Source organism: Mustela nivalis (assembly GCF_964662115.1).
Source record: "Mustela nivalis genome assembly, chromosome: X".
NCBI classification, from domain to species: Eukaryota; Metazoa; Chordata; class Mammalia; order Carnivora; family Mustelidae; genus Mustela; species Mustela nivalis.
Genome location: NC_139040.1, coordinates 26,504,668 through 26,518,587, shown reverse-complemented (window position 1 = coordinate 26,518,587; position 13,920 = coordinate 26,504,668). Strand labels below are relative to the sequence as shown.

The 13,920-nt window shown below is 39.4% G+C and overlaps 1 protein-coding gene across 7 annotated transcripts in view; it reads left to right on the top strand.

Moving 5' to 3' along the window:
- Positions 1-13,920, top strand: part of GRIA3 (glutamate ionotropic receptor AMPA type subunit 3) — a 286,267-nt gene that overhangs the window by 133,422 nt on the left and 138,925 nt on the right. For all 7 annotated transcript variants that reach the window (XR_014307019.1, XM_082716570.1, XM_082716569.1 and 4 more), the window contains one exon: positions 3,834-4,021. Coding sequence is in view for 6 of the 7 variants with exons in the window: in XM_082716570.1 (XP_082572696.1) it covers positions 3,834-4,021 (188 nt within the window). In the remaining variant the exon portion in view is untranslated. The remainder of the gene's footprint in view (positions 1-3,833; positions 4,022-13,920) is intronic.

The window sequence follows — 13,920 nt, the reverse complement described above, 5'->3', positions numbered from 1 at the left end:
TGGAGAGGATATGGAGAAAGGGGAACCCTCTTACACTGTTGGTGAAAATGCAAGTTGGTGCAGCCACTTTGGAAAATAGTGTGGATGTTCCTTAAGAAATTAAAAATAGAGCTACCCTATGACCCTGCAATTGCACTACTGGGTATTTACCCCAAAGATACAGATGTAGTGAAAAGAAGGGCCATCTTTACCCCAATGTTCATAGCAGCAATGGCCACAGTCACCAAACTGTGGAAAGAGCCAAGATGTCCTTCAACAGATGAATGGTTAAAGAAGATATGGTCCATATATACAATGGAGTATTATGCCTCCATCAGAAAGGATGAATACCCAACTCTTGTATCAACATGGACGAGACTGGAGGAGATTATGCTGAGTGAAATAAGTCAAGCAGAGACAGTCAATTATCATATGGTTACACTTACTTGTGGAGCATAAGGAATAACACAGAGGACATTGGGTGAAGGAGAGAAGTGAGGGGGGGAAATCGGAGGGGAAAATGAACCATGAGAGACTGTAGACTCTGAGAAACAAACTGAGGGTTTGGGAGGGGAGGGGTATTGGGGGTTGGGAGGGCCTGGTGGTGGATATTAAGGAGGGCACATATTGCATGGAGCACTGAGTGTGGTACATAAACAATGAATCTTGGAACACTGAAAAAATAAAATTAAATTTAAAAAAAATATTAGCAATTCTGGGGCACCTGGCTGTCTCAGTCTGTTGAGCGTCTGCCTCAGCTCAGGTCATGATCTCAGGATTCTGGAATGAAGCCTTTGCATCAGGCTTCCTGCTCATTGGTCAGTCTGCTTTTCTCCCTCTGCCTTTTCTCCCTCTACCACTCCCCCTGCCTGTGCTCTCTCGTTGGTACTCTCTCTCAAATAAATAAAATCCTTAAACATTTTTTAAATAAATAAAAATATTAACAATCCTAGGCTGCCAAAATAACAGCCCAAATCAAAGCAGGCAATAATCCCATTGTCATCCACACTGGTCAGATCACATCTGATTTATCCAGGTCAATAAAATATTGACAAATAACCATAAGAGAGAGACTGAACAGTGAGGGAACTTATCATCATGTTGTAAAAATAACTGTTGTAGAATTGGGACATCTCTTGTCTGAAGAAAAGAAAAATAAGGGAAGATACATTATCTGTCATTAAAAAATGTATGCAGCCATCAAAAGAAATGAAATCTTGTCATTTGTGATGACATGGATGGAACTAGAGGGTATCATCTTAGCGAAATAAGTCAATCGGAGAAAGACAACTATCATATGATCTCCCTGATATGAGGAAGTGGAGACGCAACATGGGGGATTAAGGGGGTAGGAGAAGAATCAATGAAACAAGATGGGCTTGGGAGGGAGACAAACCATAAGTGACTCTTAATCTCACAAAACAAACAGGGTTGCTAGGGGGAGGGAGGTTGGGAGAAGAGGGGTGTGGTTATGGACATTGGAGAGGGTATGTGCTATGGTGAGTGCTGTGAAGTGTGTAAACCTGGCGATTCACAGGCCTGTACCCCTGGGGATAAAAATACATTATATGTTTATTTTAAAAATTAATTAATTAATTAATTAATTAGATTTTTTAAAAGTTATAAAAAATTTTTTTAAAATGTGGACTGCCATATGGAAAAGAGATTAAAGTTCTCTGTGTCACTCTAAGTAGTGAAATAGGACTAGAAAATAGAAATGGTAGGAGTATAGATTTTGATGGGGTACCTGGGTGGCTCAGTCAGTTAAGCATCTTCCTTCGGCTCAGATCATGATCCTGGGGTCCTGGGATTAAGCCCCACATCCAGCTCCCAGCTTCCTGTTCCCAGAACAGGAAGACTGATTCTCCCTCTCCTCCCCGTTCATGTACTTGCTTGCTATCCCTGTCTTTCTCAAATAGATAAAATCTTTTTTTTTTTTTAAAGTAGATTTTGACTCAATACTCAAAAAACCTTGTCTTTTGCTAAAGGATCTTTTAAAAAGTTTGAACATATCAGAGACTTCCTGATGTTGTTTCCTTTCCATTATTATTCAGCCATACTTTCTTCATAATAGTACAGAAGTAAAATTCAACCTCGTCCTTGCTGAATTTCATAAATTCTTAATTAGTAGGATTCAAAATAATGAGACTTTATTGTACACTGCTTAAGAAAGATTTTCAAATATTTTAATCTCCTTCTTCCTGTTTATTTTTTAATCCCATGCTTTGGCCCACCATGTGCCCTCAAGTCCCACTGAAGCAGAGAGCACACAGAAAACCCACACAAAAATGTAAATCTGAGAAATAAATATGCGTGGTTGGTTTAAAAAGAGTAAGAATTAACATTTAAAGCAATGGTAATTTACTCTGATCTGTAATTTTGAGCTCCTATGCTGAAATTGCTCATTTGGAAATTACCAAGTGCTTGGGTCTCATTTGTGATCTTCTTCCTGCATACACCCAGCACACAAAGGAGTCATAATGACCGGCTGAGTCACTGCTGCCATCTCCCTAAAGCATGCTCTCCAAATGTCAATACCATTTTCTATGGTGCTGTGATGAAGATTCCCGACCATAGCTTGCTTACATTACAGGACGGGTCCTGGAATGTGTTCAAAGGGCACGTGATCTTCGTCTGTCCTCCATTGCTCCACTGGCCAAAGGGTCATGCCACAGATCATTCTGGCTTTGCAGATCACTCCCGTTACCCATTTCCATTAGTTATTGCCTAATTATAAATGGAAAACAATTAAATTTATGGGAAGAAGGGAGCTGCTTTTGACTGGATCCCCCAAAAATGATATCTATAATCAATGAAATTATACTCAGATTATGAATTCCTACCAGAAGCAAAAATATAGACCTGATATAATATTAGAGACATAAGTACTTGAAAAGACCAGTAAATAGAAAACCCTGTGCTATTCTGCTTTAAGACATACTGCTCTTCCCAACTTCTCAAACCCCACCTCCAAAAGCGTTACCCAGAATTCAAACATCACATCTTTTCCATCTTTCCCATTCAGCATAGATCCAGGGTGTTAGTAGTTAATAGTTTTCAGATGTAAATTAACTAAAAAGGAACCAATAATCCCTAGTAAATTTAATTTAAAAAGGGGAAGAACTGAGGAAGACTTAACATGATGATTGAACTTTTTCATAATTCTAAGATCAAAGGACCAGTATGATACCTTTGTTAGAAATTGTGTTTGTCAGGTTTTCTTAGTTCTTTTACTTGAGAGACATAATTTATCTTGCTGGATACTCATAATCATGTAAGAACCAACCATGTTATAAGGTTCTATCTCTACATACACTGTCTCGTTCCGAAAAAATGTTTAGTGGAAGATCAAAACGGGAGCTGCAACAGGAAACATTGAGGCCAAAAACAAGGAAAAAGCGTTAGCATTCATTCCATAGATGTTTTTGATAATGCATGTCAATCAAAATAGTTAGGTACTATAATTCAGCTATGATTGCTTGAATCTGGCCCAGCTTGGTGCCCACGAGTTGTAGAATCTTTCTTAAATCAATATAGAGGGTGCCCGGGTGGCTCATTTGGGTAATCATCTCCCTTTGACTCAGGTCATGATCTCGGGAGATCCCTTCTCAGTGGGGAGTCTGCTTCTCCCTCTCCCCTGCTTATTCTATCTCATAAATAAATAAATAAAATCTTTTTAAAAATAAAGATAGAGATGCTGACTGTCTGGATGGTCAAGTCTGGAGTCATGAGTAAGCCTGCTTCCCACGGTGTGTAAGATATGAAGGGACCCAACGGACTGTAATAAAGACACATAGAACCTTTAATACAGGAAGAGTTTAAAAAGAAAAACATCATTGTTTTTCTTCTTTCAGGATTTTCCATTCTCCAAGCGATTATGGAAGCAGCAGTGCAAAACAACTGGCAAGTGACAGCCAGATCTGTGGGAAACATAAAAGACGTCCAAGAATTCCGGCGCATCATTGAAGAAATGGACAGGAGGCAGGAAAAACGATACCTGATTGACTGTGAAGTCGAAAGGATTAACACAATTTTGGAACAGGTACATTTGAGATTTATTCCACCCCCAACCAACACACTAAATCATAAACCTTAGGCAGCTCCCATATCTGCTAATAAATTAAATAGCCAACAGACTAGATAGGCCAACAGTTTTTGATAGTTTCTCTAATCTTTTTTCTTCCCCAGTGGCTGCAGGAAAAAAAAAAAAAAAAAACTAAGCTGTTGAAAATTGCATACCATAATTAATCTGGAAGTCTCTGCAATTTAATGCTACCTATCACACTTCTGTTTCTAGATCGCTGACTACTTCAAAGTAATCCCCTTCCTTTTCTATACCTTCCTCCCAGCACTGACCAGACAAGGGATTAGGCAGGACAGAAGGGAAGGGTTTTGTTTCCTGGGGTGTGGGTAGTTGCAGAGTGTCAATGGAGTCCTCCCTAGGTTCGAATTTGTGGATATTTTTGTAGAATAGTCCTCCGGTTCCAGAGAAAGACAGAGAGAATGTGTACATGTAATTTAGACCCTTTTGTAAGATGACATACAAGAGAAAAAAGTGTTTATGGCTTTTAAAATGTGAACGAATTGAAAAAGAATTGGATTGGGGGAAGAATACAATTCAATGGGCCCAAATGTTTTCATTACCAAGCTTGGGTATTTAAATTTAAGACTAAAAAATATTGGAAAAAATGTTTCACCCTAAGCCAGATGAATACTCTGTTTCAAATTGAAATGTCGTGAAAGTTTATTATTTTCCTTAGAAGTCTCAATTTTCCAGTTAATAACAGAGTGCCTGTGCTGCCATAAACAAAACTGTAGAGGAAACATTTCCATTTTAATTCGATCCCAGTGTACCTGGGGCCAAAACAGCTTTGGAGATTGAAATTATAGTGAGCAGCCATTGACTGGGAGAGCTGTTTTTATAGCAAATTAAATATTAACAATTTGTCAGATATCCCCCATAAGAAGACAATGCAAATAATAATAATAATAATAATAGGGAAGGGAAAGGAAGAGGAGAGAGAAATGGAGGGAGAGAGATTGAGAAAGAGAGGAAGGAGGAGTGAAATTGCTGAGCCTGCATCATGGAGATATGAAGCCACCCCCTTCCTGAGAACGGCATCACCTCTAGTGAAACGCATCTCACAGGAAATCTAGAGCATACCCTGGCTAAATCAAATTTCCCAACTAACATTCTCTTGAGCTATCCAAATGATCCACCCCTCCCTTCTAAAAAAAAAAAAAAAAAAAAAAAGCCTTTGATTTTCTTAGATCTTGAAAGTGAAGAATCAGGTCAGTGATGGTGGTATATGTACTACATGCCCTCTAAAATTTTATACCAAAATAGCCTTTTAGTGGGTGACCTACTTAGTAGCCTAAAGCACAGGAACATCTTCCTTGTTGTACTTTGTTTTCCTTCTTTTGTATCAGGAACTTTGGTTTCTTGAATATGTCATATTCAGTTAAGTCTTCTAGGTTTTATAGGGTCTTACACTGGAGCTTGGGATTTTTCAGCATGATGTAATGGAAAACGCAGTGGGTAGAGCTCTGAATTTTATGTAGCTGTGTGGTCTTGAACAATGAATGCCTCAGTTTTCTCATCTACATCACAGGGAAAAATAAAGCATGCTCTATCTCCCATGATTGGTATAATTGCTCCAAGAGACATAAACTGTTATGTCTGAAAAAAAAGTCATTATTACCAAGCTTTCAGGAAAACTAAGCTAACATTATTCAAAAACCCCTTTCTCTCTTTTCATGTATCACGTTCTATCTTCCTTTCTTCTCTATGTACATTCACAGTATCCCTCAATATACTTCCTATACAATTTTTCTGAACAAGGTTCAAAGAAAGGTTTTAGCAACATCCAGGTAAGGCTAAAGAGTTCATTTCACTTATTCTTTTCCCCTCTTTCAAAGAATTGTTATAGAACTACCAACTCAATGTTTTCTCTACCATTTAAGGAATTTCTCCTACTATGAGGTAGGCGCCACAATTGTCTTATTCGCAGTCATATTTCCAGTGTCCAAAAGAGTACCTGGCACATAGTGATGGATGGGTGGGTGGATGAATGAATGGATGGATGAATGAATGAATATTGAACCAGCACATTCTTAGTAAGTTTCACTATGATTTTGCAGTGCTTCCAACAAGAGGCAAAAAATTGCCTGCAGCCACATAAGATTACTAAAGCACACATTTCCTAAAGGTTCAAGATGGGGGTTCTCTGCTCAAACCTATACCTGATGATATCATAAATTCACCATAATTTATTTTTTATATAAAAATAGATTTCTCATTAAACAAATTATTTAAATTAAGCAACAAATTCAACATAATGCTTCTTTAGGGGAAAATTTGAAAAAATTAACTGAATGTTAAGATACAGAGATGTCACTTTTTTTGTTGGTTCCTAACCATTCTTTTGACAAATTTATCCTAATTCACAATACAGATCCTGGTTAGAATGATGGCATTTATAATTCAATCATTACCATGTTCTTATAAAATACGGCCATATCCTCTAAAGGTGTTTTCAACTTTGATTGAGGTGATTTTCATAAAAGAAAACCACAAATGATACTTCATGCCACTGTCTGGGGTAGAAGAGCTTGTTACACCAACATAACATAAATCCCTGCAGATTTGATTTTGGCATAAAGTTTGTATTGTACTCTATATCCCATGGGTGTGAATGAAAAGACATCAATATGGTGCAATTTTTCAAATATAAACAGGTCTCCAATATAGTGCTATATAGCATAATCTCCCCATTTTATGATATAGGTTCTGATTTCCCTGTGAATGTTCAAACCCTTAGAGGGTAAATACGAATTCTTCTAACAGGAATTCTTCTAACAAGAATTCTAATAGAATTCTTCTAACATGTCTTTCCAAAGCTTTTTCTTGAACTCTTTCCAACTCTCAGACAACAGCAGAAAAAAAAAAAAAGACTCAAAAGAGGTACTAATATCACTATTTAACAGTTCAACTCTAAGGGAAGTATTCACACTTAACACCTCTAAGAATTAACATAGAAAAAAGACCTAGAGACAGATGAAAGAAACGATGAAAGATAGTCAGGGTTCACAGAGAATATTTAGAAACTGCGGATTTTGAATCTAAAAATGAAGAGCACTTTGTACAGGAAGATTTAGGTGTACTAGGCTGAATGAAGCACTGACCTGACCAGATACAGCATTCCTATTACTGTACTGTGTTCATGAGGCCCTCCTTGTTGGTGGACAGCTGCCTTCCTGCAATGACAAATCTAAACATTCACTTTGGAAAAGGTTGCCTCTCATGGACTTACCTCCCTGTGACAGTGTAGATCCTTCATCCCCGTAGCATATACATGTGGACTGCTTTTAAAATTCAGGGCCCATAACATGATATGGCTCTGTTCCACATTTTAACTTTATTTGGGGAGGCAGCAGAACAGAGAGTTTCAGAACGTGGACTTTGGAGCCAGTCGGCATGGATTCTGTCACTAGGTGGGTGACCCGGGGCAAGTTGTTCAACTCTCTGTGCCTCCATTTCCTGGTTGTAAAATGGGAATGGTAACTGCCCATTAATGACTTAATAATATAGGCAAAGCTTTTAGAAGATGTCTGACACATGGTGTTTGGGTAGTGCTTTGGTGCTGAATGACGTGTTTTCACATACATTATCTCATTTGAGCATCACTATGGGAGGCAGGCAGGGAAGATGTGTTTATCCCAAATTAACAGATGATAAATGGACACTTCGTGACACTTCCATGATTTGTCCAAATGTGGTGCTCCGCTCTTTCCTAGTAAGTGGCAAAGCAGGGACGAAACTCAGGTCTTCTCACTCCTAGTCCAGTGCTCTTGCCCCTACACTGACCCACTTTCCTTAATTTCTAAGTCATTTATTAAATATTTAGTCAAAGCCAAATCCTAGATTAGGTTTGTTCATCAGATTATGTTGTAAAACACTTGCAAAGCAATGGGAGAAGATCCAGAGTGGAGCAGCAAAAAATGATTAAAGCATTAGAAAATGGGCCCTACAAGGAAAGGCTACCTGGTGTTTGGGCTGTTAAGGCTGGTGAAAGAGAACTAAAAGGCAGTTTCATCACCATCCTCAAGTATAAAGAGTTCTCATAAAGAGGACACTGGCCAAACCACTCTGCCTGCCTGAGGACAAGACCAAAGCAAATGAGCTTAACTAGGACTAGAGAGAGAGTCAAAATTTAAAAGGACTCATTACAAGGAGAGAAGAAACCGGAAAAAAGTAAAAGCTCACCAGTTGAGGCAATATGGATGTGGGACTATTCCAGAGTAGGAAAAAGTCAAATCTAGAAAGTTTTAAGATTGTTTTTGAGAACAGACTAATATTCTGAGCTAATCCTGTCTGTTGCCAAGTAAATAACATTTTAGAAGATTTATTTTAATGAACAGATAAGGGTATTTCCCAAGTTGCCTTTCCATTGGATATCTAAAAGTTTGTCTCTTTAAAGGCATTCAAACATCCCCCTTAGGGCTTTATTGTGTTTTAATTATTTTCATAGATAATTCAAAGGGAAATCTCAGGCTAGCCCCTATTTGAATTACGGCATATGCAAACTTGGTGGGGCCCAAACCAATTTGTGGCAATGTGCTACTCTCAGGAAAAATACAGATTATATGATTTCTCCTGGAAATATTTCAGGCAAAAATCACCTCATTGTGGATGATGTGAAAGGAACACTTCTTAAGGACAGAATCCTAAAGCAGGTCAATCCTTCAGGCTCCTTTCATTTGAGAACTCTGTCACTTCAAAGACAGTAATTTTAAGAATGAAACATCCAAGTTAGGAAGTCAGGTCTCTAAAAGTAACAATTTAAGCAAGATGAACACTATTAGGGGCCTTTCTAAAGTATGAGGCTATCACACAAAAGAGGCCGTGCTCACTCCAAAGTGTGTGTAGCAATTGGGGTCACTAGAGCACTGTTGCCTATGGCTAGACCTAGGTCAAGTGAATTAAAAATGTTAGATAGCCTTATGCCTACTCCTGGCCTCACTCTCCACTCAGCACAGAGTGGTACCATCCAGTTGCTCCCCTCTGTTTTCTCCCCCTTTGCCCCAGCCCTAACTCTCAACGTTCCTTATGGAACATTTAGCTGACATACCAGTCCACGAGACAGTTTGTGTTAGCATTCCCTCTTTCTGGAAGATTTTGTTTATGGTAGAGTTGAATAAACACCAGCCTGGTGATCAGATAGGCTTGACTTCAAATCCTAGCTCTATTATTTCTCTTTTGCATGACTTTGAAAAAAGTGACTTAATTTCTTTGAGGCTCAACTTTCTTATCTTGAAAGACCATTCCACTCCCTTCCTTTCATGTGATCCTCATGTGTTATGAGGATCAGATAAGATCTGACGGATCTGTGGAGAGCACCTGGCACAGCGCTTGCATCCAGTAGGCACTCAATAACCAGTAACCATAGTTGTTTGTCCACTAGAAGGAAGTCTTCATGCTTCCAAAAATTAGTTGCTGAGGGAATGTTGTTGCTCAGTGTCTTCGTGGATTTTCCAAGATATCAGTTCAATCTAAGGTCTCAAGGTGAGAACAGAGTTTTAAGACCTAGCCTCCAGTCTCACTAATATGAGTTTAGCATGTTAGACAATCTCTCTATTTTCCTTACCAGTATAACATTGGGTAACACACAGTGACTGATAAGCTCAAGGACTACCTGAGAATTAACTAGATTTTTCAATATCACTTAAAATAATTAAAGCCATTAAAACCTTCAACCACCTATGACAACTGGGCATTTTTAATTACAAATAGGGATCAAGTGGTTACCAAGTTCCAGATACCACTTTAATCAATGTGTGTGGGTATGTATGTTTATATATCTCATGTGAGTTAATCCTCATATTAGCCCTATAAGGTAGATGAGGATATTATCTCCATTTTGCAGATGTGGAAACTGAGACATGGAGGTCATACAGCTAATAACTGGTGGAGCCATAATTTGAACCCAGGGGGTTTGACTCCAAAGGCTGTGAATCACTGTACTCATCAGCCTTGGGTCTGACTGAGGTTTTCAAGCCAAGTAGATTCAACCAGAGTTTGTAAGAGATAAGCATCTTGATGAGGCCTAGAACAGCTTTGTTTACAACAACCATTGATAAACAACAAGCATTTCACAGATATTTTCTCCACTTGATGAAGATCCATATTCCATTAACACACGGAATTGAAAATAAGCCCCTTAACCCCACCCTTTGGTGAAAAGCTCATTTATAACAAACAAGTTCATTTACTTATGGGACCAAAACAACCTATGCAATGGGCCCCCTCAAAAGTAGGAATAAATTGTGAGAGATACTTTATCAGAGCAACTAACATTCCCATCTGTGTGTAATTCTCAGGTAAAGAACCACAATCTCCATTATATTACCCCAATTGCCCTAGATGTTGCCTATTTCCTACTTCTCTTGCTAGGGAATAAGCTGAATGTAAAATTCAGGAAGGAAAATTCTGGAAGATAGCTCCTCTTCCCTTCATTAACCTCCAGAAAACCAAGCATAAAATAGGACTCGTTCTGGGAAAGTATAAATGCCCACAGGATAAGTGTTTGAGGTGGGTGCTGAGCTTTTCTCAGCTGCTAGATTTGAGAATGTTCTTCACTCCTACCCAATATCACCCTTAAATCCAAGTGAGAGGAGCCACTACCTTGAGCTCCATGTTGCAAACACTAAAACACAGAGACAGGATTTTTTTGTCTTTTGGGTATTGGGAGTTTTTGAACAGTTAGTAGCTGGTGAGACATCAGGAAAAAAGGGGAGAGGGACACATAAGCCAAACTGGACTCCTCATATCAGGGCACAAAGGCTTATGGGGTTAAGGGGGAGTAGGGCAAGGGCAGGAGCAATGAAGGAGAAATTGACAACTTATGCCATAGGAAACAAGAGAAAAATGACTAATTTTTTTCAATTTATTTATTATCAGAAAAACAGTATTCATTATTTTTTCACCACACCCAGTGCTCCATGCAATCTGTGCCCTCTATAATACCCACCACCTGGTACCCCAACCTCCCACCCCCCACCACTTCAAACCCCTCAGATTGTTTTTCAGAGTCCATAGTCTCTCATGATTCACCTCCCCTTCTAATTTACCCCAACTCCCTTCTCTCTAACACCCCTTGTCCTCCATGATATTTGTTATGCTCCACAAATAAGTGAAACCATATGATAATTGACTCTCTCTGCTTGACTTATTTCACTCAGCATAATCTCTTCCAGTTAGAATGGCCAAAATTAACAAAACAGGAAACAACATGTCTTGGAGAGGATGTGGAGAAAGGGGAACCCTCTTATACTGTTGGTGGGAATGCAAGTTGGTGCAGCCACTTTGGAAAACAGTGTGGAGATTCCTCAAGAAATTAAAAATAGAACTTCCCTATGACCCTGCAATTGCACTCCTGGGTATTTACCCCAAAGATACAGATGTCGTGAAAAGAAGGGCCTTCTGTACCCCAATGTTTATAGCAGCAATGGCCACTGTCGCCAAACTATGGAAAGAACCAAGATGCCCTTCAACGGACGAATGGATAAGGAAGATGTGTTCCAAAAACGACTAATTTTGTTTACAATTGGCCTCCTCAAGTCACCCTAAGCAAAGAATCTTGGCAATATGTTTCTCCAGATAACTGCTCTCCCTCCCTCTGCACTACTTCAATGATGTAGTTTTGGAAGACATGTGGAATTCCTTGGCAACTCCAAGTCAGAAAAGTGAGGCTTGGGGCTGGCAACTTGCTGCCCTTGGCTTCTTGGAGAATTTGACAGGTCCACCCCATCCCAGCTTCAGGTGGGTCCAGCCACAAGGCAGGAGTTCTGAGCTTAGGACTCCGATTCCATCCCATCCTGCTCTGCCTCAGCAGACTGTGTGAATCTCACAAGTAGTAGCTCTGGCCTGGGAGAGATCCTGAGTCCTTGAGCATTCTGATCTATTTCAAGGGTATGGCCGGCAGAGCTTTGGGTGTGTGAAGGATTTCAATCTAAAATGGAACTAGAGGATCTGAAATGGAAAATCTCATGCATGTGCCTTCAGGAAAATGAAACTTAATAATTGAGAGGACTAATCTCCCATAAATGCCTAACTTCACAGAAAACCAGAACCTCTCTCCTGACCAATGAATATCCATCAAGAATCTCTTTTCAGCCTCAAGCCAATGAACTTATTGCTGGGACACTGACCAGACTTCCTCACTCTTTGCACTCCTTGTGCACAAATACTGCCTACCCCATACCCTAGACAGACTCACCTGAAGCATGCTACAGTTTGCATTTCCTAGAATAGTACTTCTTCTGCTATTCCTGAACAAACTCAATTTCTGGCCATTTGAGCTTGCCTCAGTTTATTTCTTTATTTGGGGTGACAGGGAGATACTCAAGCAGGCCAAGGCATACCTTGTTTTTGGACATTTTAACATTTAAATATAGGGTATGTGGTCCTCCATTTGTATTCCTGCCATGGGTTCAAAAACATTAGGGGTGAGCCTGCTCCTATTCACCTATATCTCTCATACCTAAAAACATAAATGCTCTGTCAAAATGTCCAGTTTATTCCAGAAGAGTAGGTTTTTCTGAACACTCTAGGCTCATTCAGTATAAATGTAGCTCTTCCAGTCATCTATCATATTTGTTTGGTGAGGCAGATTAGGGAGGGTGCTTTTTCACAGTAATAGAATCTCTTCCTGACTAGCTAAGATGCTATGGGAAGTTAATCAGGTATCTGGTAAAACTGGGATAGAGAGTGATATGCCCATCACTCTTGGAAGATTTTTATCCTACTTCTGTCTCTCAGAGGTGGGTACAGGCTACTCCAGAGAATCCTCCTGCTACTTTCATATCTTTTGTTTTATTCCATAGATATTCCTTTTTACCCTATCCAAATTCCAAAGGAGAAGATGGTTGGGGGACATGGTTAAGATAAATTACGGGTCTGGAGGGACAGTGAAAGAGAAGTAAATTATTCAATTTTCTCCTCCTTTCCATGCCCACTGCCACAACATACCCTCAAGAACTATGTTTGTTCAATTCCTTTCTTTTTTTAAGATTTTATTTATTTATTTTGGGGGGAGAGCATGGGTAGGGGGTAGGACAGAGGCAGAGGGTGAGAAAGGATGTCAAACAGACTTCATTTTGAGCACAGGGCCTGATGTGGGGCTCCATCTCACAACCCGGAGATCATGACCTAAGCCAAAATCATGAGTTGGATGCTTAACCAACTGAGCCACCCAGGAGCCCCTGGTCAATTCCTTTTCAACACTAGGGTTTGTCTAAGAAAGATTCTCTATGCTTAGACTTCCAGAGTTCTTCTAGAGACCTCCTTTCAGAGACATAGTTACAAGCTGAGAGCTAAACATTTTTCTTCCATTATATGGTAGTGGTCCTATACACTTAGTTCTATGTCTTCCATGACTTTCAGATATATGGTGGGCTGGTACTGGATAGGAGATAGTACAGTGACACTGGAGACCCCTTGAACCAAAGCAAGGCACTCTTTATTTACCAGCCTGTGACTACAGGTGGACTAAATGAGAAGTATTTCAGAATCTTTAAACAAAAAGACACATAAGGGATTTGGTAGGTGTTATTTACCTGGATTTCTAAGGGTATCTGAGATTGTATCCCCATGATAGAGAAACAAGGGCCACATAGAATGGGATCTCTTAGAATGGAGAAATAATTGCTTACCTATCTAAGAAATCACTGCACAATTAGGAGGTAACTCATGAAGAAAAAAAAAGAAGGCAAAAGGATCAGACCTCTGGAACAGGCTTTGTAATTTACATGGAACACTTCCAAGGCAAGTGTCAACCAACTGTTCTGAGGTTAACCTCACACAAGGGCTTATATTAGAGTACTATACTAAGCACTATGAGAAGAAACAAAAGTTCTTCTTCTTTCCCTTTTAAGATCCGT